The sequence below is a fragment of the Gorilla gorilla genome, chromosome 20 (assembly GCF_029281585.2).
Source record: "Gorilla gorilla gorilla isolate KB3781 chromosome 20, NHGRI_mGorGor1-v2.1_pri, whole genome shotgun sequence".
Classification (NCBI taxonomy): Eukaryota; Metazoa; Chordata; class Mammalia; order Primates; family Hominidae; genus Gorilla; species Gorilla gorilla.
In genome coordinates, this window is record NC_073244.2 from 8,034,229 (window position 1) to 8,061,885 (window position 27,657).

Consider the following 27,657-nt stretch of genomic DNA (forward strand, 5'->3'; position numbering starts at 1 on the left):
CTGAGGCAGGAGAATGGCATGAACCAGCTTGCAGTGAGCCAAGATCGCGCCACTGCACTCCAGCCTGGGCGACAGAGCGAGACTCCGTCTCAAAAAAAAAAAAAAAAAAAAAAAAGAAATGTCCAGGACAGGCCAATTCACAGAGACAGGAAGGGGATGTGTGGGTGCCAGGGTTGGGAAGGGGATGGGGAGTGATGGCTGATGGGGATGGAGCTTCATTTTAGGGTGACGAGAATGTTCCGGAATAAGACAGGGGTGGTGGTTGCTGAGTCATTTCACTTAGGATAATGATCTCCAGCTCCATCCATGTTGCTGCAAAATATGATTTCACTTGTTTGTTTTTTGAGACAGGCTCTCATCTCCGTCACCCAGGCTGGCATGCAGTGGCGCAATCAGGGCTCACTACAGCCTCGGCCTCTTGAGCTCAGGTGGTCATCCCACCTCAGCCTCCTGAGTAGCTGGGACCACAGGTGCCTGACACCACACGCAGCTAATTTTTTATTTTCTATTTATGAGACAGAGTCTCACTCTGTGGCCCAGGCTACAGTGCAGTGGCACCATCTCTGCTCATTGCAACCTCTGCCTCCCAGGCTCAAGCGATTCTCCTGCCTCAGTCTCCTGAGGAGCTGGGATTACAGGCATGTGCCACCACGCCCAGCTAATTTTTTTTTTTTTTTTTTTGAGATGCAGTTTCGCTCTTGTCACCCAGACTGGAGTGCAGTGGCACAATCTTGGCTCTCTGCAACCTCTGCCTCCCGGGTTCAAGTGATTCTCCTGCCCCAGCCTCCCAAGTAGCTGGGATTACAGGTGCCTGCCGCCACATCCAGCTAATTTTTCTATTTTTAGTAGTGACAGGGTTTTGCCATGTCGACCAGGCTGGTCTCAAACTCCTGACCTCAGGTGATCCACCCGCCTCGGCCTCCCAAAGTGCTGAGATTACAGGCGTGAACCACTGTGCCCAGCTGCTAATTTTTGCATTTTTAGTAGAGATGGTGTTTCACCATGTTGCCCAGGCTTGTCTCGAACTCCTGGGCTCAAGTGATCCACCGGCCCTGGCCTCCTGAAATGCTGGGATTACAGGTGTGAGCCACCATGCCCTGTCTCTATGCTTAACTTTTTGAAGAGCCACCAGTCTCTTTTCCAAAGCGACTGAACTGTTTTACCTGCCCAGCAGCCATACAGGAGCGTTCTAACTTCTCTATGTCCAACTCGTCATTTTCCAGTTTCTTTGTTTGTGTTTTTATTGCCAGCCTAGTGGGTGTGAACGGCATGATCTCACTGTGGTTTCGATTTGCATTTCCCTGGTCAAAATAAATAGCTTTTTTTTTTTTTTTTTAAGAGACCAGGTCTCCCTATGTTAGCGAGGGTAGTCTGAAACCCTTGGCCTCAAGCAATCCTCCTGCCTTGGCCTCCCAAAGTGCTGGGATCACAGGCGTGATCCAGCCTCAACAGCATTTTCACCTTCTTATTCTCATAGTGTCTCCCTTTGCATTCCTTTCCTGGAAGGCTCAGCTTTCCCAGAAGCAAAGCCTGGACACAGGGCCTCTGTGGGACTTTCCTTTTTTATCTTTTTTTTTTTTTTTTTTTGAGACGGAGTCCAGCCCCGTTGCCCAGGCTGTAGTGCAATGGCGCAATCTCGGCTCACTACAACCTCTGCCTCCTGGGTACAAGCGATTCTCCTGCCTCAGCCTCCCAAGTAGCTGGGATTACAGGTGTGCACCACCATGCCCAGCTAATTTTTTGTCTCTTTAGTAGCGACGGAGTTTCACCATGTTGGCCAGGGTGATCTTGAACTCCTGACCTAGTGATCCACCTGCCCCGGCCTCCCAAAGTGCTGGGGTTACAAGTGTGAGCCACTGAGCCCGGCCTGGACTTTTTTTTTTTTTTTAAGACTGAGTCTGCCCAGGCTGGAGTGCAGTGGCACAATCTCGGCTCACTGCAACCTCTGCCTCCCAGGTTCAAGTGATTCTCCTGCCCCAGCCTCCCAAGTAGCTGGGATTACAGGTGCATGCCACCACACCCAGCTAATTTGTGTATTTTTAGTAGTGACAGGGTTTTGCCATGTCAACCAGGCTGGTCTTGAATTCCTGACCTCGGGTGATCCTCCTGCCTTGGCCTCCCAAAGTGCTGGGATTACAGGCATGAGCCACCACACCCGGCCTATTTTTGCTAATTTTGTGAAGAACAGTGTCAGCTGAGGGCACTGACTCTGGATGGAGACGACTCAGATTCTGACCCTGGCTCCACTGCTGCCTGGCTGTGCCACAGTTTCTTTTCCTGTAAAATGGAAATAAAATGGAGACCCCACCTCCTGGGGTCCTTGGGAGCATTAAGCCAAGCACGGGGACAGGTGCTTGGCTCCTGTACACAGCTTGAGCTGTGTACTCATATTGTTATTGCTGCCATGACAAAGGTGAGGAAGCCACTGAGGCTGTGAGATTCCGCACCCCGTGGAAGCCCAATGGTGACACCCCCCACAGCAGGGTCCTTCCAGCCTCTGGAACACAAAACACCTGAGTGGGAAACCCCCAGGGGACCCTCAGCATGGGCCACTGAGGCAGGATGTTGAGAACTGTGGGGAGTGCTGGGCAGTGGCCAACTTCCTGCCTCTGCCAGGGCAGCACACCAATTTCATTTGTGTCCACCCTACTTGTTCTCAGGGAGAGGTGGCTCCTTTCCTGGGGTGACTTCTAGGCTGGGGCATTTAATTGCTAGTGTGAGATCTTCCAGGGTCTTCCTCTCTTGGCCATAGTGACGTTCAAGATGGCAGGGGAGGTGAGCAGCGCCCCCTAGGGCCTGAGAAGCTCATGGAGCAAGAACAAGAAATAAACCTTTCCTGGTTTGCAGGTGTGTTTACAATTTTTTTGTTTTGTATTTATTCATTTATTTTAAAAATTTTATTCATCTATTTATTTTTGAATGGGGGTCTTGCTATATTGCCCAGGCAGGTCTTGAACTCCTGGACTCAAGCTATCCTCCTGACTCTGCCTCTCTAAGAGCTGGCATTATAGGTGTGAGCCACCATGCCTGGCCAGTTTTGTTTTGTTTTTTAAAGAGATAGGGCTGGGCACAGTGGCTCACACCTGGGAGGCCGAGGCAAGTGGATCACTTGAGGCTCGGAGTTCAAGAGCAGCCTGGGCAACATAGCAAGACCCTGTCTGTACAAGAAAAAGAAAAAAAAAGAAAAGAAAAACAATAAAAAGCAATTTTACGACTGGGCGCGGTGGCTCACGCCAGTAATCTCAGCACTTTGGGAGGCCGAGGCGGGTGGATCACGAGGTCAGGAGTTCAAAACCAGCCTGGCCAAGATGGTGAAACCCCATCTCTACTAAAAATACAAAATAAATTAGCCAGGCGTGGTGGCAGTTACCTGTAATCCCAGTTACTTGGGAGGCTGAGGCAGAGAAGTGCTTGAACCCGGGAGGCAGAGGTTGCAGTGAGTCAAGATTGCGCTACTGCACTCCAGCCTGGGCGACTCCGTCTCAAAAAAAAAAATTTACAAAAGTAAAGGTCAAACTCCATGAAAATAGAGACATGGACAATGTGGGGCAGGAAATACTGAAGAGCCACAGAGAATGAGGTTCAGATGCTCTGCGCATAAAGCTTTCTTCCTTTTTCTATAACAAACCTTTGTGAATGCATTAGGCCAGGTGCGGTGGCTCACACGTGTAATCCCAGCACTTTGGGAGGCTGAGCCACAAGGATCACCTGAGCCCAGGAGTTTGAGACCAGCCTGGGCAACATGGTGAAAACCCATCTCTACAAAAATACAATAAAATAAACATGACAAATACTGCAAAATAAAATCCTGAAAATTATAGCAAGGGGCAAAACCATAAGAAATGTAGGCTGGGCGCGGTGGCTCACGCCTGTAATCCCAGAATTTTGGGAGGCCGAGGCAGGTGGATCACCTGAGGTTGGGAGTTCCAGACCACCCTGGACAATATGGTGAAACCCCATCTCTACTAAAAATACAAAAATTAGCCAGCCGTGTGGTGCACGCCTGTAATCCCAGCTACTGAGGAGTCTGAGACACGATAACCCCTTGGACCTGGCAGGTGGAGGTTGCAGTAAGCCGAGATGGCGCCTCTGCACTCCAGCCTGGGGGACAGAGTGAAACTCCATCTCAAAAAAAAAAAGAGGCCGGGTGCAGTGGCTCACGCCTGTAATCCCAGCACTTTGGGAAGCCGAGGCAGGCGGATCACGAGGTCAGGAGATTGAGACCATCCTGGCTAACACGGTGAAACCCCGTCCCTACTAAAAATACAAAAAAATGGCCAGGCGCGGTGGCTCACGCCTGTAATCCCAGCACCTTGGAAGGCCAAGGTAGACGGAACACGAGGTCAGGAGATCGAGACCATCCTGGCTAACACAGTGAAACCCCGTCTGTACTAAAAATACAAAAAATTAGCTGTGCATGGTGGCGGGCGCCTGTAGTCCCAGCTACTCAGGAGGTGGAGGCAGTATAATGGCGTGAACCTAGGAGGCAGAGTTTGCAGTGAGCTGAGATCGTGACACTGCACTCCAGCCTGGGCGACAGAGGGAGACTCTGTCTGAAAAAAAAAAAAAAGAAAAAAGAAAAAGAAAAAGAAATATAAGTACAGTAAAGGGAAAAACAGCAACTTGCTCGAGATAAGCCCTGTTTACTTGGGGGCCTCGCTTTTCCATGTGTGTTTGCCCAGCTCGTCCTGAGGCTGCCCACACGGCTGTGGGTCCTGCTTTATCACCCATCAGCAGATGCCTCTGCGGCTTTGTGGCCAAACCCCGGCCCTGCACAGGCTCCTTGTGGCCTGAGCTTATCGCAGGTTGCACAGTGCACATTAAAAACGGTCAGTTCGAGGCCAGGCGCGGTGGCTCACGCCTGTAATCCCAGCACTTTGGGAGGCCGAGGCGGGTGGATCATGGGGTCAAGAGATCGAGACCATCCTGGCTAACATGGTGAAACCCCGTCTCTACTAAAAATACAAAAAATTAGCTGGGTGTGGTGGGGGTCACCTGTAGTCCCAGCTACTTGGGAGGCTGAGGCAGGAGAATGGTGTGAACCCAGGAGGCTGAGGTTGCAGTGAGCCGAGATTGTGCCACTGCACTCCAGCCAGGGCGACAGAGCGAGACTCCGTCTCAAAAAAAAAAAAAAAAAAAAAAAGTTGGTTCAGCCTGGCGCGGTGGCTCACGCCTGTCATCCCAGCACTTTGGGAGCCCGAGGCAGGCAGACCACGAGATCAAGAGTTCAAGACCAGCCTGGCCAACGTGGTGAAACTCCGTCTCTACTAAAAATACAAAAATTAGCCAGGCGTGGTGGCCTGTGCCTGTAGTCCCAGCTACTTGAGAGGCCGAGGCAGGAGAATCGCTTGAACCTGGGAGGTGGAGGTTGCAGTGAGCCGAGATCGCGCCACTGCACTCCAGTCTGGGTGACAGAGCAAGACTCCATCTCTAAAAAAATGGTCGGTTCTCCAGGAGGCGGAGGTTGCAGTGAGTGGCCACTGCACTCTAGCCTGGGCGACATGTCAAAAAAAAAAAAAAAAAAAAAGGCTGGTTCTTGTTTACTTCCCTTTTTCTTCCCCACACTGTTTGCTCAAAAGAGTTCAAGCGCCTTCTGAGTTTTTCTTCAGGAGACAGAGTCAGGCTTGAATATAATGCCAGGCAGGAACACATGGAGAAAAGGAGGCCCAGATTCTTCCTTATTTTCCTGATTTTTCTTTTTTTTTTTTTTTTTGAGACGGAGCCTCTCTCTGTCACCCAGGCTGGAGTGCAGTGACGCGATCTCGGCTCACTGCAAGCTCTGCCTCCTGGGTTCACGCCATTCTCCTGCCTCAGCCTCCCACGTAGCTGGGACTACAGGCGCCCGCCACCGCACCCGGCTAATTTTTGCTGTATTTTTAGTAGAGACGGGGTTTCACCGTGTTAGCCAGGATGGTCTCGATCTCCTGACGTCGTGATCCGCCCGCCTTGGCCTCCCAAAGTGCTGGGATTACAGGCGTGAGCCACCACGCTCGGCCATTTTCCTGCTTGCTTTCATTTTTTTTTTTTTTTTTTTTTTTTGAGACAGTGTCTTGCTCTGTCCCCCAGGCTGGAGTGCAGTGGTGTGATCACAGCTCACTGAAGCCTTGACCTCCTGGGCTCAAGTGATCCTCTTGGTTCAGCCTCCCAAGTAGCTGGGATCACAGATGCCCACCCCAATCCCAGCTAATTAAAAAATTTTTAATTTTTTAAAATTTCTAGAAGTTTTCAAAATTCTCAACAAAGTGAGAACCTAGAGATAGGGTCTTGCTATGTTGGCCAGGCTGGTCTCCAACTCCTGGGCTCAAGCGATCCTCTTGCTTCAGCCTCCCAAAGTGCTGGGATTACAGGTGTGAGCCACTGTGCCCGGCCCCAATCCTTCTTTATTTTTACCTGTTTACATTTTATTTTATTTAACTCATTATTATAATTCTTTTAGAGACAAGGTCTCCCTCTGTCACCCAGGCTGCAGTGCAGTTGAGAGACCATAGCTCACTGCAGCCTTGACCCCCCTGGCTCAGGGGATCCTCCTGCCTTAGCCGCTGGAGTAGCTGGAACTACAGGTGTGCACCACCATGTCCCTAATTTTTAAATTTGCTGCAGAGATGGGGGTGTGGCTATGTAGCCCTGGCTGGTCTTGAACTCCTGAGCTCAAGCGATCCTCTTGCTTCTGCCTCCCAAAGTGCACACCGGGCCCACATACCCTTTTTTAAATCAGAGTCAGCCGGGTGTGGTGGCTCACGCCTGTAATCCCAGCACTTTGGAAGGGTGAGATGGGTGGATCACCTGAGTTCAGGAGTTCGAGACCAGCCTGACCAATATGGTGAAATCCCGTCTCTACTAAAAATACCAAAATTAACCGGGCCTGGTGGCGTGAGCCTGTAATTCCCAACTACTTGGGAGGCCGAGGCAGGAGAATCACTTGAACCTGGGAAGGGGAGGTTGCAGTGAGCCGCCGAGATCATGCCCCTGAACTCCAGCCTGGGTGACAAAGTGAGACTCTGTCTCAAAAACCAATCAGCCAGGTGCGGTGGCACACCTGTAATCCCAGCACTTTGGGAGGCACGTAGATCATGAAGTCAGGAGTTTGAGACCGTCCTGGCCAATATGGTGAAACCCTGTCTCTACTAAATACAAAAATCAGCTGGGAATGGTGGTGCACGCCTGTAGTCCCAGCTTCTCGGGAGGCTGAGGCAGGAGAACTGCTTGAACCCTGTAGGTGGAGGTTGCAGTGAGCCAAGGTTATGCCACTGCACTCCAGCCTGGGCTACAGAGTGAGACTCTGTCTCAAAAAAAAAAAAAAAAAAAAAAAATCCATCAATCAGTCAATCAGAGTCATACTCTCTGCGTCCTCTGCCAGCAGCCCTATCCCCTCAACCTTGATTTCAGAGGAAAACCCAGGCATGGGCCCTCTATCCTTGACCACCCCACATCCTCTGCTGTCCCTTTCAGACAGTTCAAGCCTCACCACCTCCAGAAAAAGATATGCCTCTTTCTCTCCCTGCTGTCTGGGAGGCCCCTCACCGGTCACAGACTCCCCAGCTCCCGCAAAGCACCTCCCACCCTGGGGAGTTCCTGGGGAGCCCGGCCAGGTGGGCCAGCAGGGCACAGTTGCTGATCCTAGCGCTCATCCCACGTGGCGTGGCCAGTGTGGGGGTGGCCCTTCTAGAAGCCTCACAGCATTGGCAGGCGGCCATCAGAGGCAGGCAGGAGGAGGAAGTGAGAGCTGCTGCAGTCAGGATGGAGGGACGGGGCTCCCTGGTCGTGGCTGTTCTGGAAATCGCACCCGCGACCTGTTCATTTCGAGCAGGTCTTGCCTCTGTTCCCAGAGGAGGTCCTCAACTAAGGGGCGTCATTCTGCCCCCAAGGGACATTGGGTGATGTTTGGGACATTTCTGGTTGTCATGACTTGGAGTGCTCCTGGCATGGAGTGGGTGGAGGCCAGGGATGCTGCTCAGTGCCCTGCGGTGCCCAGGACGCTGCAGTCCTGCCTGGCAACAGAGCGAGACTCCGTCTCAAAAAACAAAAAAACAAAAAAAAGCAATCCACACCCTGAGTGGGAAATGAGAGAGGAGAAGCATCCCAGGAGCTGGGGCCCTCCTGGTTCATACCATTTGCCCAGGATGCCCCACCCCAGAGAACAATCCAAGCCCAATGTCCACGGGTCCGAGGGAGGAGACCCTGAGTTAATTATTTGAAACAGAGTCTGTTCTCTGCTCACACCAGACACCAGGATAAACTCCTTTTTTTTTTTTTTTTTTGAGATGGAGTCTCGCACTGTAGCCCAGGCTGGAGTGTAGTGGTGCAATCTTGGCTCACTGCAACCTCTGCCTCCTGGGTGCCAGTTCAAGCAATTCTCCTGCCTCAGCCCCCGGAGTAGCTGGGATTACAGGCACGCGCCACCATGCCCAGCTAATTTTTGTATTTTTAGTAGAGACGGGGTTTCACCATGTTGGCCAGACTGGTCTTGCACTCCTGACCTTGTGATCCACCCGCCTCGGCCTCCCAAAGTGCTGGGATTACAGGCGTGAGCCACTGTGCCCAGCCTCAGGATAAACTCCTAATGGGGCAAACGGTATAAACTAGGAGGGCCCCAGCTCCTGGGATGCTTCTCCTCTCTCCTTCCCCACTCAGGGTGTGGATTGCTTTTTTTTGTTTTTTTTTGTGACGGAGTCTCGCTCTGTCACCAGGCTGGAGTGCAGCGGCGCCATCTCAGCTCACTGCAACCTCTGCCTCAAGGTGTGGATTTCAACGTGCGCAGTCTCCTGGGACCTCAGCAGGGCAGAGGATCATGGGATGCAGAGTCTCTTGGGGGGGTCCGTGTAATCCCCTAACTCGGGGGTCTCACCCAGGGTGATTCTGCCCCCGCCAAGGGACACTGGGTGATGTCTGCGGATACTTGTGGTTATCACGACTGGGGGTGCTCCAGGCATGGAATGGGTGGAGGCCAGGGACGCTGCTCAGCGCCCTGCAGTACCCAGGGCGGCCCCAAATGTCAACAGCAGGAGTTAATTTCTGCCTCAACACCCAAATAGCGAATGCTCATAGCAGAGATGCAGCAACAGCCTTCTGGTGCAGTACGAAATCTCGAAAGACAGCCAGGCGCGGTGGCTCACGCCTGTTAATCCCCAAACTTTGGGAGGTCGAGGCAGGCAGATCACCTGAGGTCAGGAGTTCGAGACCAGCCTGGCCAACATGGTGAAACCCCATCTCTACTAAAAATACAAAAATTAGCCGGGCGTGGTGGCAGGCACCTGTAATCCCAGCTCCTCAGGAGGCTGAAGCAGGAGAATCGCTTGAACCTGGGAGGCGGAGGTTGCAGCGAGCCGAGATTGCGCCACTGCACTCCAGCCTGGGTGACAGCCAGGCCCGGTCGCAAACAAAACAAAATTAAAACCATGAAAGGAATCAGGATTTGCCAGGAGTAGCATTTTTGCTTGGTAAGAACAAAATTTTGTTTATACATGAAATAGAAAATATTTTATTAAACCTCACCGCAAAGTGGCAACTTTTTGCTAAATTCATAATTTAGTCTACACACAAGCTATGTACCCATATGTGACTGCCAAGAGTTATATCTTTGCTTATTAAATGCAAATTGCAGTTCATACCTGAGATTTTTTTTCTGGATTTAACCAGGAGGGGAAATATTTTTGCTGGATAAGTCCACATTTTACCTCACAGGCGAAACAGTTTACCGAACTTAACCACCAAAGAAATCGTTTTTTCCTTGGGAGATCCACATTTTAGTTCATACATGAGATGTGTCTCTGAATTTTAACTGCCAGGAGTAGTGTTTTTCCTTAGGGTAAGTTTCAGTTTCCACGGGAAAAATCTGAATTTATCTGCAAGGAGTAAAATTTTTGCTTAAGTCCAAATTGCACACGAAATATTTTACTAAATTTGAATATCTTTAACATTGGAAGTTCTTTTTTTTAAACACTGGAAGCATTTTAAGAACTGCAAGACCAAATTAAAAAAAATAAAACCAGTAATATCATCGATGATTACCAGGTGTTACTGGAAATAATTTTGTCCTATGGGAGTATGGGCGCGGTTGGACACCCCCCCAAATACCCGGGGGCCTACCCAGGGGAAGGGTCCCGCTGCGTGAAGGGACCCTAGGGAGGGCGACGTGGACCACGACAGACAAACGGGCACTCGAAGACCCCCGAAAATCGGCCCCAGCGAGCCGCCCCCGCCCCAAGACACGATTGTGGGGGCGGGGACGGCTCGGGGCGCGCGCAGCGCGTACCCGGCGCTACGGCAGCCCCGCCCCCAGAAGGACGCGCGCAGGAGGGGGCGTGGCCCGAGGCTCACCAGCCAATCTCCAGAGAGCCTCTTCCTTTCCCTTTCCCTTCCACCAATCAGGCGCTGGGAGGGGCGGGCGCGACTTTTTTTCCCGGCGGCCCCGCGGCTCTGCCCGTCGTGCGGCCGCGTTCCCGGCGGCGCGGGGGGCGTGGCCTGGGCGCGGCATCTATAAAGGCGGGCGGCGGCAGAGGCGCCATTTTGCGAACGGCGAGCAGCGGCGGCGGCGCGGAGAGAGGCAGCGGAGGTTTTCCTGGTTTCGGACCCCAGCGGCCGGATGGTGAAATCCTCCCTGCAGCGGATCCTCAATAGCCACTGCTTCGCCAGAGAGAAGGAAGGGGATAAACCCAGCGCCACCATCCACGCCAGCCGCACCATGCCGCTCCTAAGCCTGCACAGCCGCGGCGGCAGCAGCAGTGAGAGGTAAGTGCCCCGCCCCCGTCCGAAGCTTCCAGAAGCGCCGGCCGCGCAGGCCTGCGGGGGGCCGTCCTCGGGGCGCCAGATAGGTCCCCGGCGCGCGAGATCCGCCCCTTTGTCAAGGCCAGAATCGCGCCGGGGACGAGGTAGGGGCAGGGAGGGCCTGGAGGTCCCCCCCGGCCTTAGCAGTGCTCTCGGGGGAGTCGGGTTTGGGGAGCAAGGGTGCGGAGTTGGATTTGGGGGGCACCGTCCGGGGCGCCTGATTTGGGGGAGGGGCATGGGTCGGATGTCGGCTTTGGGCGCAGGACGGGGAGTCGGGGGAGGCGTGTGTCTTTTGCGGGGTTCGCGGGATGGGACTCGGCTTCGGAGGAGGGGAGAGGCTTCTGATCGAGGGTTGGATTTGCGGGGCGCAGACTGGGAATTCGGTTTGGAGGAAGGGTGTGCGGTCGGGTCGGATTGGGGAGGCGCAGGATGGGGCAATCTGGTTGGGGGCGGGGTCGGCCTTGGGGGGCTGGTCCGAGGACAGGCAGGGCCCGCGGGGCTGGTGAATCTGCACTTTTCGGTCCCGGCCGTCGAGCGTGCGCTGCGGGAGCGGGTAGCGCTTTGCGGCGGACGAGCTCCCGCGGGTCCCTCTTGCCTCGATGTGGCCCCTGCACGCGACGGACCTCGTCGGCCCCGTTTTTCGCCCCAGAGCGAGTCGGTCTGGATGGCCCGGGACGCGCGGGGCGAGGCCGCGCACGTAGACGGCACCCAGGGCTTCTCCGCGGGGGCCGCCGGGGAGCTGGGGGTCGCGCATTCCGACAGCCCGGCAGCGCCCTGGGAAGACCCCCGCCGCTTCCCGGGAAGACGCGTCCCGCTTCCGGGGGCGCGGGTGCCAGCTGCGGTTGTGGGGGAGCCCGCGGGGTCTCGGTCGAGCTTTCCCGACTGCGTCGCTCGAGGTGGGCGTCGCTCAGCCCCGGGGATCGGGAGGTTGGGCCGCGGTGCTGGTGGTGCCGGGGTTTGGGGGCCGTGCAAAATGGAGGCAACTTTGGGGCCTGTTTACACTGCGCAGCAAATGGCTGCTGGCGCTGCCCGCTGCGCGATTGTGAAAATCTCCCCCGGGGCGCGAGGCCGCGTCTGCCTGGATGACGCAACCGGGAGGGCCCGGGCCTGGAGCGGGGGCGGGGGGGCGGGCGGCCGGGAGCCGGAGCGGGGCGCGTCCTCCATGAGGTCAGGCTAGGCCCGCCCGGTCCTCGCGGGGACAAGCAAGAGTTCCAGATTCTGGCCGTAGTGCAGGGTGGAAAGGGGAAGCCGCGGCAGAACTGAAAAGGGGAAGCGCTGGCTGGCGTGGTGGCGGGGGGCGGGGTGAGGCTCTGCCCCGGTGGGGCTGCGTGAGGGGAAGGGACCCCCCGCCCTGGGAGGGTTGGGCTGTCCTGGGCGGCGCCGCCCGAGGAGTCGGGGCTCAGTGACCGGTGCCCTTGTAGGTTCTTGGGGCAGGCGTTGGAGCTGCCTTCGGGAAGCCTCGGGGGTGTGGGACCGGGTGGGCCCCAGCCTGGGCGGGGCGGGGTCCTCCGGCCGAGGCAGGGGTTGGGGGTGCTGAAGGCCGCCCGGGCGCCCTGGAGGGGTCTCCTCCCGGAGCCTGGTGCTGCCTCGTGACCTGCATCATCTTCAGTTCCAGGGTCTCCCTCCACTGCTGTAGTAACCCGGGTCCGGGGCCTCGGTGGTGCTCCTGATGCCCCTCACCCACCCCTGAAGATCCCAGGTGGGCGAGGGAATAGTCAGAGGGATCACAATCTTTCAGCTAACTTATTCTACTCCGTGAGTATGGGGCCGGGCCTGCTGGGGCTGCTGTGGGGCCACAGGTACTTCTTGTGCACCTTGCTGCCCGTATCTGTGATTGAATTTAATCGTGGGAACCCTGAGTTTCATCAGAGCCGGCGCAGTCTCCTGCAGCCCAGGCCTTGCCTGAGCTCAACACGGCCTAGGCCCAAGCTTTAGCGCTGCCGGGTTCTTGGAGTCATGTGGGGTGAGTCAGGGTTCTGAATTGGGCTGCACCCCCTGGACAGGATGATCGGCTGAATGTAACAGAGGAATTAACGTCCAACGACAAGACGAGGATTCTCAACGTCCAGTCCAGGCTCACAGACGCCAAACGCATTAACTGGCGAACAGTGTTGAGTGGCGGCAGCCTCTACATCGAGATCCCGGGCGGCGCGCTGCCGGAGGGGAGCAAGGACAGGTGAGGGGCAAGGACAGGCGGGGAGTGCTCACAGGGACCAGGTGAGGGGCAAGGACAGGCGGGGAGTGCTTACCCAGGGGAGCAGGGACCAGGTGGGGGTTGCTGCCCAAGTGGTGCAGGGACAGATGAGGGAGGGCACTGCCTTCAGGCAGCACATATGGGGGCCACCATCGCTTTGTTGGCGGGGACGGGGTCCCCCCCTTTTTTTTTTTTTTTTTTTAAGATGGAGTCTTGCTTTTGTTGCCCAGGCTGGATTGCAGTGGCATGATCTTGGCTCACTGCAACCTCTGCCTTCCGGGTTGAAGCGATTCTCCTGCCTCAGCCTCCCGAGTAGCTGGGCTTACAGGCGCCCGCCACCGATGCCCAGCTAATTTTTGTGTTTTTAGTAGAGACGAGGTTTCGCTGTGTTGGCCAGGCTGGTTTTGAACTCCTGACCTCGTGATCCGCCCACCTCGGCCTCCCAAAGTGCTGGGATTACAGGCGTGAGCTACCGCTCCCGGCCTGGGGTCCCTTTTTAAAAAGTGCACTCCAAATTCGTACTCTGGGATTCCACTCTCCAGGGGGTGCCAGGCAGTGTCTGAGAGCTTTTCTGTAATGGGGCATGCACGTGGGTGGGTGCAGAGGTGCTGCTCAACACTGTGGTGTCAGGACGGCCCCACCCAGAGGATGATCTGGGCCCCAGGGGGACCCTGGAGTAGAGCGGGCCTCAGGGTAGCTGCTAAGGGCCAGGAGGTAGGCAGGTGGGTCGGGCCAGCCGAGACGCTGACACACGCGCTGCAGCTTTGCAGTTCTCCTGGAGTTCGCTGAGGAGCAGCTGCGAGCCGACCATGTCTTCATTTGCTTCCACAAGAACCGCGAGGACAGAGGTAGGTGACCCGTATCGCCTGCAGTAGGGTGCGTGGGGGTGCCTGCCCCGCCCCTTCATTCTCAGCCCGCAGGCACGGTCTTCCTGCGGGGGTGGGGGGTGCGGGCGGGGGGTTCTGGTCGGCAGGGGTTCTGACGGCTTCTCCCCCGCAGCCGCCTTGCTCCGAACCTTCAGCTTTTTGGGCTTTGAGATTGTGAGACCGGGGCATCCCCTTGTCCCCAAGAGACCCGACGCTTGCTTCATGGCCTACACGTTCGAGAGAGAGTCTTCGGGAGAGGAGGAGGAGTAGGGCCGCCTCGGGGCTGGGCATCCGGCCCCTGGGGCCACCCCTTGTCAGCCGGGTGGGTAGGAACCGTAGACTCGCTCATCTCGCCTGGGTTTGTCCGCATGTTGTAATCGTGCAAATAAACGCTCACTCCGAATTAGCGGTGTATTTCTTGAAGTTTAATATTGTGTTTGTGATACTGAAGTATTTGCTTTAATTCTAAATAAAAATTTATATTTTACTTTTTTATTGCTGGTTTAAGATGATTCAGATTATCCTTGTACTTTGAGGAGAAGTTTCTTATTTGGAGTCTTTTGGAAACAGTCTTAGTCTTTTAACTTGGAAAGATGAGGTATTAATCCCCTCCATTGCTCTCCAAAAGCCAATAAAGTGATTACACCCGATGCACCTGGCTCCGTGGTGGTGACGCTGGGGACTGGTGGGAGGAGTGCCTGGGACCACAGAGGGCCCTGGGTGGCGGGGTCGCGGGGGATTTGGCACCCAGGCAGCTGCGGGACCCCTCCCACGGAGGAGACCCCCTGGGCTGGGAGGCCGGGCCCTCAGCTTGGCGCCAGCCTTGCCACTGCTCGCTTGAAGCTCCTTCCTGCCTCGCGTCCCCTTCCGCCCCGGCCTGGGCCTGCGCATGGGGATGTCTGTGCTCCCAACTCCTTTGAGTTCGCCGTGTTACTGGCCGCCCCTAGGAACCTGCAGCGCCGTTCGGGGCAGCAGCACTTCCGGCGGGGTCGTGGCCTGGAGCGCTTCCGGGTCTGCAACCCCGCCGTCTGCCCGGCCGCAGCGCCACCTGCCGGCCGCATCCGGGAGTACCACCCGGAAAGTCAGGGCCAGGCCTGGCTGGGAAACCGGCTGGAAAGAGGAGGAAAGGAGGAACTCGAAAAGATTGTAGACTTGGCGAGCGGGCCGGGGGGATATTCAGCCGTCTGAGCGATGGTGGGGTCGGCCGGGAGGACAAACCTGGACACAGATACCCCCAGCTCATTTGGGCAGCGCAAATGCAGAGAAGGGGCATTAGAGTTGAGGCCATGCAGGATGAATAGGAGGCTGAAGCAGAGTAGAGGGGGCTGTTTTGTGGTGTAAAAAACAACTTGGGCAAAGGCGTGGAGGCTGGAAAGTAACCTCCAGGGATGAACGACATGGGGTTGGAGACTGAGGAGACTTTGGAAGAGCCCTTTATGTATTCTGAGGCACTGGGGAGCCATGGGAGGTGTTTGAGTTGGAGAGGGACCTCATATCTGGGGTTGGAAAGATCCTCCCAGGACTGCCATGGGGAATGGAATGGAGGGGCAACTCTGACTCTCCAGGAAGGAAGCCACAGGCAAGGGCAGTGCAGTGTGTCAGAGGCGTAAAGGAAGACTCCATCCCCCTCCAGTGAGTCTCCTCTGCCTGTTTATTACATCATCCTGTGGTATTAAGTGAGCACCTACTGTGTGCCAAGCCTGGCCTTTGCCCCCAGGGAACTCACAGTCTTGCGGACAGTAACAGAGGAATAAATGCTCCTGAGAGTGGGCGGAGAACGCAGGGTAAGGAGCTAGCGATGGCCCAGAGTGGGCACCTTTATTTGTTTAGAGAAAGTGAAACTGTAGCTGGGCGCGGTGGCTCACGCCTGTAATCCCAGCACTTTGGGAGGCTGAGGCGGATGGATCACGAGGTCAGGAGATCGAGACCATCCTGGCTAACACGGTGAAACCCCGTCTCTACTAAAAATACAAAAAATTAGCCGGGCGTGGTGGTGGGCGCCTGTAGTCCCAGCTACTCGGGAGGCTGAGGCAGGAGAATGGCGTGAACCCGGGAGGCGGAGCTTGCAGTGAGCCGAGATCGTCTCAAAAAAAAAAAAGTGGAACTGGAACAGTATGGCAGAGGGAACAGCCTACACAAATGCTTGGGGGCGCAAAAGAAGTTAGTGTGTCACGGAGGAACAGGGAGGGAGGCAGGGTGGGCGCAGAGGGATTGGGGGAGGTGGCAGGGAACCGCGGGGACTGTTTTAGGGACTGTGAGTCCAGACCCCGCTGAGATGAGCTGGGTGTCTAAGGTCCCAGGGAGCCTTCCCTTCCCGTGACACCACCAAGCAATTCTCCACCAGGGACAGGGGCATTCACATGCCCAAAATCACTGGCCATCTTCAGCACAAGGGGGTGCTCCAGGGCCAGGAATGCCTCTGGTCCCGGCATTGGCCTCTCATGGAGACAATGACAGAACCCACGCGGAAGAGCGCCCTGGCTGCTGGGGAAGGCAGAACACAGACATTGATCAGCGGGGTTGTCCACACCTGGAAGTGGCGTGGGGGCCCTGGCTTCAGAGAGCTGCTGCCCAACACAGGAGGCGCTGGCCAGCCCCCAGCCCTGGAGGGGCAGCTGCATTCCTGGGAAGCCCTTGACCCACATCCCCAGCACGGGAGGGGAGGCTCTGGAGGGGGGCATTGCTCTCTCTGCTGCGCTCCTGGACTCTGCAGGAAGAGGGTGTCTTGGCTATCATGGAGACGCTGACCTCAGCCCCAGCCCTGCCTCCTGGGCAGGCTTGGACCAGGTGTGTTCGCCTTGGGTTGGGGTCAGTCCCACAGCAGCGTCAGGGCCTGGCCCATCGAGGACTCGGTGGCCTCGGCCAGGTATTCGCAACACAGCCAGTCCTCGAGGCTGGGAGCTTCCCCACCTGCGGCCCGCTCTGCTAGGCGCAGGACCAGCAGCCCGCGGCGCACCCTCAGCCAGGGCCCGAGCGCTCGGAGCCAGGGACCAAGCGGTGCTCCGCGGCCGCGCAGCTCAGGCCCGGGCCCCCAGAGCAGCGCCTGCAGCGCGCCCCGCGTCCGGGACGCCGAGGGCCGCAAGCGGGTCAGCTGTGCTGCCAGGAGCTCCAGGCCCGCGGCCAAAGGCGTGGTCGAGGGCGCAGCAAGGCTGAGCAGCGCTCGGAGGAGGCTGCCCAGCTGCGGCGCGTGGGGGCCCGGGGAGCCCGGGGGTCCAGGGGGCTGCAGACAGACGCGGCCAAAGTCAGTGAGGAGCAGGCGTGGGGGCCCCGTCGTCGCACAGCCCCGAGGTGCCACCAGCAGCAAGTTCTCCGGCCGCAACTCGACTAGGGCCGCGCCCCACGCCTCCAGGAACTTCAGGGCCGCGCTCAGCTGCAGCAGCAGCAGGGCCACAGCCCACACGAACTCCTCCGGCGGCTGCGTGCAGGCCTCCGACAGCCACTGCGCCACCGTGCGCTCTGGAACCTCGGCTGCCAGCGCCACTGCGCCTCGCCAGGGCGCCCCGGGCAGTGTGCCTTCAGGCACCAGGCCACACAGCCCCTGCAGATTGAAGTGTGGAGACAGGGAGGCCTGCAACTCCAGGCCCCACGGGTGGGGCACGTCCGCCCCGGGCTTGGGCACCTGCAAGGCAGAGGGGGTGTCGGGGCCTGGATCACTGGGCCCCCCACAAGCACCGCCTGCCCCAGTGCTACCTGCCCCGAAGCGTCCCCCGCACACCCCCAAACTGCCCCCACTACGGCTAGGGGCTGCCTGCATCCCTCCAGCAGCAGGAGGTCAGTGTTAATTTGGAAGTTAGTCACCAGTAAGGACTTTCAGGAAAGTTAAGCCAGGGAAGAAGACGTCCCTGGGCAATGAGTTCGAAAGCAGATTCCTGGGCCGGGCGCGGTGGCTCACGCCTTCCCAGAACTTTGGGAGGCAGGGGGATCGCTGAGGTCAGGAGTTCGAGACCAGCCTGGCCAACGCAGGGAAAGCTCATCTCTACTAAAAAATACAAAACTAGCTGGGCGTGGTGGCGCGCCTGTCATCCCAGCTACTTCGGAGGCTGAGGTGAGAGAATCGCTTGAGCCCGGGAGGCGGAGGTTGCAGTGAGCCGAGAACGCCCCACTGCACTCCAGCCTGGGCAACACAGTGAGACTCTGTCTCAAAAACAAAAAACAAAACAAAAAACACAAAAGCAGATCCCCGGCCAGAGTGGTGTGGGAGGGGTTTTGACAAGAGCTCCAAGGCCATACCCATGGCCCCATACTTTAGAAACATGGTTTCCTGGGTTAACCGCGTTGATTCACGTGTTAGTTGCAAAATAAACAAGTCTAATATGGCCTGGATCCGTGTCCCCACCAAATCTCATTCCCCAGTGTTGGAGGTGGGGTCAGGTGGGAGGCGACTTGGATCTTGGGGGTGGTTTATCATGAATGGCTCAGCACCATCCCCCTTGGCACTGTCGTTGGGATAACGAGTGAGTTCTCATGAGATCTGGCTGTGTAAAGGTGAGTAGCACCTCCTCCCTCCCTTCCTCCTGCTCCCACCGTGTGAGATGCCTGCTCCCGCCTCGCCTTCCACTATGATTGGAAGCTTCCTGAAGCCTCCCCAGAAGCAGAAGCCACCAGAACCATGAGCCAATTAAGGCCCTTTTCTCTATAAATTACCCAGTCTCCAGTATTCCTTTTTCTTTTCTTTTTTTTTTTTTTTTTGAGACAGAGTCTCACTCTGTCGCCCAGGCTGGAGCGCAATAGCCCAATTTTCGAATCTCAGCTCACTGCAACCTCCGCCTCCCAGGTTCAAGTGATTCTCCTGCCTCAGCCTCCAAGTAGCTGGGACTACAGGTGCACACCACCGCGCCCGGCTAATTTTTGTATTTTTAGTAGAGATGGGGGTTTCACTATGTTGGCCAGGCTGGTCTCGAACTCCTGACCTCATGATCTGCCCGCCTTGGCCTTCCAAAGTGCTGAGATTACAGGCGTGAGTCACTGTGCTGCCCAGCCTTTTTTTTTTTTTTTTAGACGGAGTCTTACTCTGTCGCCCAGGCTGGAGTGCAGTGGGGCGTTCTCGGCTCACTGCAAGCTCAGCCTCCCGGGTTCATGCCATTCTCCCGCTTCAGCCTCCCAAGTAGCTGGGACTACAGGCGCCCGCCACCACGCCCGGCTAATTTTTTGTCTTTTTAGTAGAAACGGGGTTTCACCGTGTTAGCCACGATGGTCTGTATCTCCTGACCTCGTGATCTGCCCACCTCGGCCTCCCAAAGTGCTGGGATTACAGGTGTGAGCCACGGTGCCCGGCCTTTTTCTTTTTTTTTTTTTTTTTTGAGATGGAGTCTCACTCTGTTGCCCAGGCTGGAGTGCAATGGCCCAGTCTTGGCTTACTGCAACCTCTGCCTCCCAGGTTCAAGCAATTCTCCTGCCTCAGTCTTCCAAGTAGCTGGGTTTACAGGCGCCCACCACCACACCTAACTAATTTTTGTATTTTTAGTAGAGATGGGGTTTCACCATGTTGGCCAGACTGGTCTTGAACTCCTGACCTCAGCTGATCCGCCCGCCGCCTCCCAAAGTGCTGGGATGACAGGCGTGAGCCACCGCGCCCGGCTCCAGTATTTCTTTACAGCAGTGTGAGAACTGACTCACAGAAAGGCCAAGCGAAACAAGCCCTGGGTTATGCCTAAGATGGGACACTGGGGACACCTCAGAGAGGGTGGGGCCGTGGGGCTCACCTTGGCGACCAGGATGTGCCAGGCGTCCTCGTGCGCGCGCACCACGCGGTAGTACAGGGCGTCCCCGCTCTCTGCGCAGGGTGAGCTGTCTAGGAGGCGGAAGCTGTGGCCGGGGCGGCAAGGCCCGGGGTGGCCCCCCATGAGCCGGGCACGGAGCCGGGCATAGATGGTACGGAGGCCCTGCAGCTGCCGCGCAGCCAGTGCAGTGTGCACAGCCTCCGGGCTGTGCAGATCGCGGAGGGAGAGGCCCAGTGGGGCGTCAGCCAGGCCAAAGGTCAGCTCTGCAGGGAGACAGGCTGGTCCCACTGCAGCCTGGCTCTTGTCCACACTGTGGGACCCCAGAAAGGGTCTCCGAGGCGGCTGTACTTGGATGGAGCTGGCATGGAAGGTCCTGTGGGTAGGCAGTGACTGGGTCCGGGTTAGGATCTTCTTGGGCAGGGGTGGGGGCAGGGGCTGTGGGTTGGTGGAGAGGGACCCAGGGGTCCGGAGGCGGCAGGCCTTGGAGGGCAGCAGGTGGGCACGGATCTCACCTGCAGGGAGAGACAGTGGGGAGGGTTGAGGACAGGCGGAGTGGGAACGGGACACGTGACTCCACCTCTCAGCCTCGGTTTCCCCATCTCTAACATGGAAGTAATGAGGCTGGGTGCCGGTGGCTCATGCTTGTAATCCCAGCACTTAGGAAGGTGGAAGCCGAGGCAGGAGGATCACTGGAACCTAGGGTTTGAGACCAGCCTGGGCAACACAGTGAGACCCCGTCTCTGCAAAAATTTTTTAAAAATTTGCTGGACGCGGCCATGCACAATGGCTCATGCCTGTAATTCCAGCACTTTGGGAGGCCGAGATGGGTGGATCACGAGGTCAGGAGATTGAGATCATCCTGGCTAACACGGTGAAACCCCGTCTTTACTAAAAATACAAAAAATTAGCCGGGCTTGGTGGTGGGCGCCTGTGGTCCCAGCTACTCGGGAGGCTGAGGCAGGAAAATTGTGTGAACTTGAGAAGTGGAGCTTGCAGTGAGCCGAGATTGTGCCACTGCACTCCAGGCTGGGCGACAGAGCTTACAGAAGGGGAATCTGAGGCTTATAGGAGGATGGATCAGTTTCAGAGAGTGGTGCCACCCAGCACTCAGCAACTCCTACTTACCTCTGTGGCTTTGCACAAGTGTCTGTCTTGCTTTTTTTTTTTTTCGAAGTCTTTCTCTGTCGCCCAGCCTGGAGTGCAGTGGCACGATCTCCGCTCACTGCAACCTCCGCCTCCTAGGTTCAAGCGATTCTCCTACCTCAGCCTCCCAAGTAGCTGGGACTACAGGTGCCCGCCACTATGCCCAGCTAATTTTTGTATTTTTAGTAGAGATGGGGTTTCACCATGTTAGCCAGGCTGGTTTCAAACTCCTAACCTCAGGTGATCTGCCTGACTCGGCCTCCCAAAGTGCTGGGATTACAGGCTTGAACCATTGCACCTGGCCTTTTTTTTTTTTTTTTTTTTTGAGATGGAGTCTCCCTCTGTCACCCAGGCTGGAGTGCAGTGGCTCAGTCTTGGCTCACTGCAACCTCTGCCTCACAGGTTCAAGCGATTCTCCTGCCTCAGCCTCCCGAGTAGCTGGAATTACAGGCATGCAGCACCATGTCTGGCTAATTTTTGTATTTTTAGCAGAGACAGGTTTTGCCATGTTGGCCAGGCTGGTCTTGAACTCCTGGCCTCAAGGGATCCACCTGCCTCGGCCTCCCAAAGTGCTGGGATTAAAGGGTGGGATTACAGGCATGAGTTACCGTGCCCAGCCTCTCTCTCTTTTTAATGGCATATTTTTTTTCTATTTCATGGCTCACTGCAGCCTTGACCTCCCGGGCTCAAGGGATCCTCCCACCTCAGCTTCCCGAGCAGCTGGGACCGCAGGCTCTGGACAACATGTCCATCTCATTTTTTTTGTTTTGTAGAGATGGGGGGCGGGTCTCATTATATTACCCAGGTCGGTCTTGAACTCCTGGCCTCAAGGGATCCACCTGCCTCTGCCTCCCAAGGTGCTGGGATTACAGGCGTGAGCCACCATGCCCCGCCCACCAACCCACAGGTTATTTTTCAGCCCTCGCCCACTCCGGGCCTTCCCGAGGTCACTCATTTTACCAGCTGCTGCTGTTCCCAGAGGCCGTGGTGCCCGGCAACCTCCTGCCGCTCCCTGCACCCACCTGCCGCTCCCTGCACCCCCCCTGCCACTCCCTGCACCCCCGAAGCCCAGGGCTCCCTGGGGAGCTGCTTACCAAGGTTGCTATACGTGGGCTGAGTCGACCAGGTGGGGTCGTCGGGCTCGGGGGGCTCTGTGGGGGGCTCCGGGCTGCTCATGTTGCTGGGGAAAGGTCAAACAGGGGGCGTGTGTGGGGTGACCGTGTGCACGCACAGGGCGACATGGGGAGGGTCCGTGAGTGCTGGGGCCTGGGAGACCGTTGAGGCCCCCTGCTCCAGGGCCCTTGGTGAGAACAGGCGCACCCACACTCCACTCCCTTGTCCAGTTTTGACCCTGCTGTGTGATCCCGAGTGGGTTTCCTACTCTCTCTGGGCCCCTGCTGTGTGATTCTGAGTGGGTTTGCTGCCCTCTCTGGGGCCCTGCTGTGTGATCCTGAGTGGGTTTGCTGCCCTCTCTGGGCCCCTGCTGTGTGATCCCGAGTGGGTTTCCTGCCCTCTCTGGGCCCCTGCTGTGTGATCCCGAGTGGGTTTCCTGCCCTCTCTGGGCCCACTTCCTCAATCATGAGGCAGGTCTGTCACCCATCAATTTTCCAGGCAGTGGGAAGGACCCCCCTCTGCACATTTGGGATGGGGACAGAGTGTTCAGCCTGAGGACAGGCTTTTGGGGGTCAGTTGCGGGGGAGACAGTGTCCAGGGACCCAGGGATCCACACTCAGGCCTCATCCCCGAGGGCTCAGCCGCGCGGTTGCTGCCGGCAGCCAGGCCTCGACCCACCCCTGCCCAGATCCCAACCTCAAAAAGTGGCCGCTTCTGTCCAGCTCCCCGCTCGAGGAGCCCCCTACCTTCAAGACTGGCGTGCCCTCTGGGGGAGGAGGGGTCCGTGGGGACAAACTCCCAATGGCCACAGCCCCTGGCCTCGCAGGAGGGGTCTGACCTAGCGCCGGCAGCTGACAGGAAAACGTCCGGCCAACTGTCAGACCGCAGCCCGGGGTGGGGAGGGGACATTTCTGCAACACTTCCCCAGCAGCCGAGGCCACCCCCTCCCCTGCCCGCCCGCAGAGGACAGGATGTAACCGGGAACAGCATCCTGGGCAGAGGGAACAGCCCAGACGGAGACCAGGAGGTGGGATCTGAAAGTCAATAGCGCCAGGGCTGACAGCCGGGTGGGGGCAGTGGAAGGCCCCCCACAGCCTCAGAGGCCAGGCTGGGGTGCGGGGCAGTGGGGAGCCCTGTGAGATGGGGAGAGAGGGGCAGAGCTGGCCCGCCGTAGGGGAGCGCACAGAACGCGGTGGCGGCTGTCCCTGGAGAAGGTGCAAGTGGGGTCTGTGGTTTCACTTCCCCGGGAACCACCTCCCCTCCTGCGGCAGCATCTGAGGAGCCCCCAGCGGCCCCCTGCCCCATCCCAGGGCCCCCGAATGTGGAGCGTGGGCGAGGACCCTCCCGGCTCTGCCGCGCCTCGCTGTGTGACTGCGGGCAAATCCCCACCCTCTCCGTGCTCCGGCGAAGAAAGAAAAGTGGCTCCCACATCCCGCCTGCTAACAGCCGCGCCTGCTGGATTTTTCTTTGAAAAAATGGAATCGGCTCGTTTTCCCCCTTCCCCCTTCCTCACTGCCTCGATGCATTTATTTAGAAAAGACGTTTTAGATAAAATCACCATAAATGGAAAAATCAAGAATGGAAAAAACCCGAGGAAAAGCAGACGCGGGGTGAAATTCCGGCTGAACTGCGTGCCTGTCAAAACTGTCTTTTTCTTTGGAGACAGGGTCTCACACTGTTGCCCAGGCTGGAGCGCAGTGGTGCAATCCCAGCTCACTGCAGCCTGGAACGAGCTCCTGGGGTGATCCTCCCTCCTCGGCCTCCCAAAGTGCTAGGATCACAGGTGTGAGCCACCCTGCCCGGCCCCAAAGATGTTCTTGCTGCAAGGATTGAGTGTATTTTATGTGGGATCCCCGATCCCATTTCCCTTAGGGAAAATGGGCCCAGAAAGAGTAGGGGCTCCATCCAGGGTCACGCAGCAGCTCGAGGCTGGGAGCAGAGGTCCACAGAGCCGCTGCTGGGTCCCCCTGGCCTCCCCCAATCCCCTGAGAAGGGGCAGGAGGGGAAGGAGACGACATTTTTCTTATGAACTTCCCTTGAGTGGGTCCCATGCCCCACTTTTTTTTCTTTGAGGCAGGGTCCAGCTCCGTCACCCAGGCTGGAGGGCCGTGGTGTGATCATAGCTCACTGCAGCCTCTGCCTCCTGGGCTCAAGTGATTCTCCCACCTCAGCCTCCTGAGTAGCTGGGACCACTGGCGTGCACCACCATGCCTGGTTAATTTTTATTTTATTTATTTATTTTTGAGATGGAGTCTCACTCTGTTGTCCAGGCTGGAGTGCAGTGGTGCAATCTTGGCTGACTGCAACCTCCGCCTCCCGGGTTCAAGCAATTCTCCTGCCTCAGGCTCCCAAGTAGCTGGTACTACAGGCGTGAACCACCACACCTGGCTAATTTTTGTATTATTATTATTATTTTTAGTAGAGTTGGGGTTTCAGCATGTTGGCCAGGCTGGTCTCGAACTCCTGACCTCAGGTGACCTGCCCGCCTCAGCCTCCCAAAATGCTGGGATTACAGGCGTGAGCCACCGCGCCCGGCCAGGGCACAGAGTTTAAAATGATGCAAAGGCTGGGCACATGCCTGTAATCCCAGCACTTGGAGAGGCTGAGGTGGGTGGATCACTTGAGCCCAGGAGTTTGGTACCATCCTGGGCAACACAGTGAGACCCCATCTCTACAAAAAATAAAACGTGAGCCTGGCACAGTGGCGTGTGCCTGTGGTCCCAGCTACTCAGAAGGCTGAGGTGGGGGGATTGCTTGAGTCCAGGAGGTCGAGGCTGCAGGGAGCTATGATCATAACACTGATCTCCAGCCTGGGCAACAGAGTGAGACCCTATCACAAAAATAAATCAATAATAAATAATAAAACAATGCAAAAACAGACAAACATGTACCTCAGTAATCAAGATAAACATCATTTTACTGAATGTTTCACAAAACCTAACCCGCAAACTATGGGCCGAGCCTCTGTTTTTGTCAATAAAGTTTTATTGGAACCCGGGTGGAGGAGCAGGGTAAGGCAAAGAGAAGCAGGGTTAAACAAGTGCAGATCAGATCCTGTCTTTATTTAAAATATTGATAGGCCAGCTGTGGTGGCTCATGCCTGTAATCCCAGCCCTTTGGGAGGCTGAGGCTGGTGGATCACCTGAGGTCAGGAGTTTGAGACCAGCCTGGCCAACATGCTGAAACCCCATCTCTACTAAAAATACAAAAAAAAAAAAAAAAAATTATTTGGGCATGGAGGTGGGTGCCTGTAATCCCAGCTACTCTGGAGGCTGAGGCAGGAGAATCGCTTGAACCCGGGAGGCAGAGGTTACAGTGAGCTGAGATTGCACCACAGCACTCCAGCCTGGGTGACAGAGCAAGACTCCGTTTAAAAAAAAAAAAAAAAGGCCAGGCGTAGTGGCTCACGCCTGTAATCCCAGCACTTTGGGAGGCCGAGGCAGGCAGATCACCTGAGGTCAGGAGATCGAGACCATCCTAGCCAAGATGGTGAAACCCCATCTCTACTAAAAATACAAAGTTAGCCAGGCATGGTAGCCTGCACCTGTAGTCCCAGTTACTCGGGAAGCTGAGGCAGGAGAATCGCTTGAACCCGGGAGGCAGAGGTTGCAGTGAGCCGAGATCGTGCCACTGCACTCCAACCTGGGCGAAACTCTGTCTCAAAAAAAAAAAAATGTTGGTAGTGTGGTATGGCCTCTGGATCGGGCCCCTCCAGATCCTACAGCTATCCTTTCATTTGAGAAGCCCTTATTGAGCCATGGGAGCTGGGGCCACATTTTCTCTGGATCCCCAGCATCGCCCAGTACAGGGCAGGGCAGGGATGCTGTATGCTGATGGATTTTACATGACATCGGCCTTTTGGAGAAAAATGCCTGTGTTTTGTTTGTTTGAGACAGGGTCTCACTCTGTCGCCAGGCTGGAGTTCAGTGGTGCGATCTCAGCTCACTGTAACCTCCGCCTCCCCGGTTCAAGCGATTCTCCTGCCTCAGCCCCCTGAGTAGCTGGGATTACAGGTGGCCACCACCACGCCCAGCAAATTTTTGTATTTTCGTAAAGATGGGGTTTCGCCATGTCGGCGAGGCTGGTCTCGAACTCCTCACCACAGGTGATCCACCTGCCTCGGCCTCCCAAAGTGCTGGGATTACAGACGTGAGCCACCATGCCCAGTCTACTGCAGGACTATTAACTTCCAAATTACAGACAGACAAACCGAGGCACAGAGAGGGGCAGTGACTTGTCCCAGGCCACACAGCAATGGAAGCCGGAGACCTGAGCCTCCAGCTTCCCTTGGCTCCACGAGCAAAAGCTCACATGTGGGAATTGTGCCTCTGTCTTGTGGAGGAAAACAGGAGGAAGTTCATACGCAGGGCTCAGGAATCACCTGGAAAAGATGCCGGCTTGTCGGGGGATGTGGGAGAGAGAGAGACACCCCAAATGCATGTCCCTGTCCAGAAGATGGGGGTGAGAGATCCACGAGGGTGCCGACATGGGCTGGGGCACCCCGAGTGCTGTCCTAGCTCCGTCTGGGAGGGGAAGTCAAGGCAGGCTTGGTCAGAAGCCACCCAGACATGGGGCGTGAGGATGGCTTGGTCTGGTCCTGGTTTTAGGGGTCCCCTCTTAGGTTTCCAGCCACCAAGGAGATGGGTGTTACTTTAGCTGGGTCTTGGCTGCCTGAGCAGGGAGGGCCTCTCAGCTGGGGTCTCCCCTGCCCTCCCCCAAGTGCACCCCATAAATGAGACAGGGTTCATGGAAACCTTGGAGGTTGCACCTGGTTCATGTCAGGCACTCAGAGCATTGCACAGGGAAGAGGCGGCTCTCCTGGACGGGGACTCTGAGGCCTACAGGACAATAGTTTCACCTGCCTTTGCTGTAGGAGAGAACGGGAAATCAGTCCCCATGGGAGAGTCCCACAGCTTAGAGTCCCCCTCACCCTCCAGCTGCCTTGAAAGCAGGCACGGAGAGAGGGCCGCCTCACAGTCCCTGACAGGCCTCTGTTCTGCCCCCGAAGGGCAGGGAAATAAAGGAACCTTAGTCCCAGGTTCAGATGCGGGAACCGAGGCCCAGAGAGTGACACTGGGCTGTGGCGAGTGGGAGACTGCTCTTGGCCGGGTCTTCTGCATCCTAGTTTCGTCCACTTCCATCCTGAAAAAGCACAAGCTTCTCCCTGTGCCTTCCCGGGCGGGTGGGGTTTGAGACTTCGTGCCCACTGTGCCTCAGTTTCCCCACCTGTCACCTCTCCGTGCCTCGGTTTCTCCATCTGTTGCTGCTCTGTGCCTCAATTTCCCCATCTGTCAGTGAGGACTGGGGTGGGGCTAAAGCACTTTATTAGTCTCACTTCCAAAGCCAAGACTCCCTGGCTTTTCTCGGAGCCCTCAGAGACAGGCAGGGCAGACATGGGACCCTGTCAGCAGCACCCAGACTCCGCGACAGGCCAATTCCAGGAGGCACAGCGGGGACCCATGTCTTCTTTCTTCCCCGGCCTGAGTTTGGGGCAGGAGTTTCCCAATGGCCCAGCTTTGCCCACTCTTCTCAGCCCCCACCTGTCCCCAGCTGGGGTCTCAGAGCGGCTTCCCTCCACCCTCTGCCCCTCGCTCGACCCATCTGTAAAATGGGTTCGTTAGCAGGACCCACCCAGCTCACAGGGCTGGCCTCAGCGTGAAAGGAGGGAACACACACAGCGCCTGGAACAGCGCCGGGAACAGCATGGGCGCTGCAGAAGTGTGGCCTATCACATGTCACTAGTGGCGTGGAATTCCCTCAGGGTTGGCTTCCCCTGGGGACCCCAGCAGCCCCTCATCCCTCAGCCCTGCCCCCTGTTGCTCCCATGGGAGTAAGAACAAAATCTGAAGTTTGTTAT

At 56.7% G+C, this 27,657-nt stretch overlaps 2 protein-coding genes across 2 annotated transcripts; one reads left to right on the forward strand and one right to left on the reverse strand.

The window, feature by feature from the left end:
• The first annotated feature begins 10,503 nt into the window (after window positions 1–10,503).
• Window positions 10,504–14,474, forward strand: OAZ1 (ornithine decarboxylase antizyme 1). The gene is given in 5 exon segments (NM_001291863.2): window positions 10,504–10,728; window positions 12,374–12,519; window positions 12,768–12,940; window positions 13,721–13,806; window positions 13,958–14,474. Coding segments are annotated over 5 exon segments (687 nt in total). The 5' UTR covers window positions 10,504–10,582; the 3' UTR covers window positions 14,095–14,474.
• A 2,082-nt stretch (window positions 14,475–16,556) lies between these two features.
• On the reverse strand, window positions 16,557–21,943 carry PEAK3 (PEAK family member 3). The gene is made up of 3 exons (XM_004059699.4): window positions 21,782–21,943; window positions 19,527–20,056; window positions 16,557–17,443 (listed from the first exon to the last, which is right to left on the reverse strand). The coding sequence occupies exons 1-3, from the start codon at window positions 21,861–21,863 to the stop codon at window positions 16,634–16,636; spliced, it is 1,422 nt and encodes a 473-aa protein (XP_004059747.1). The 5' UTR covers window positions 21,864–21,943; the 3' UTR covers window positions 16,557–16,633.
• Between the last annotated feature and the right edge of the window lie 5,714 nt (window positions 21,944–27,657).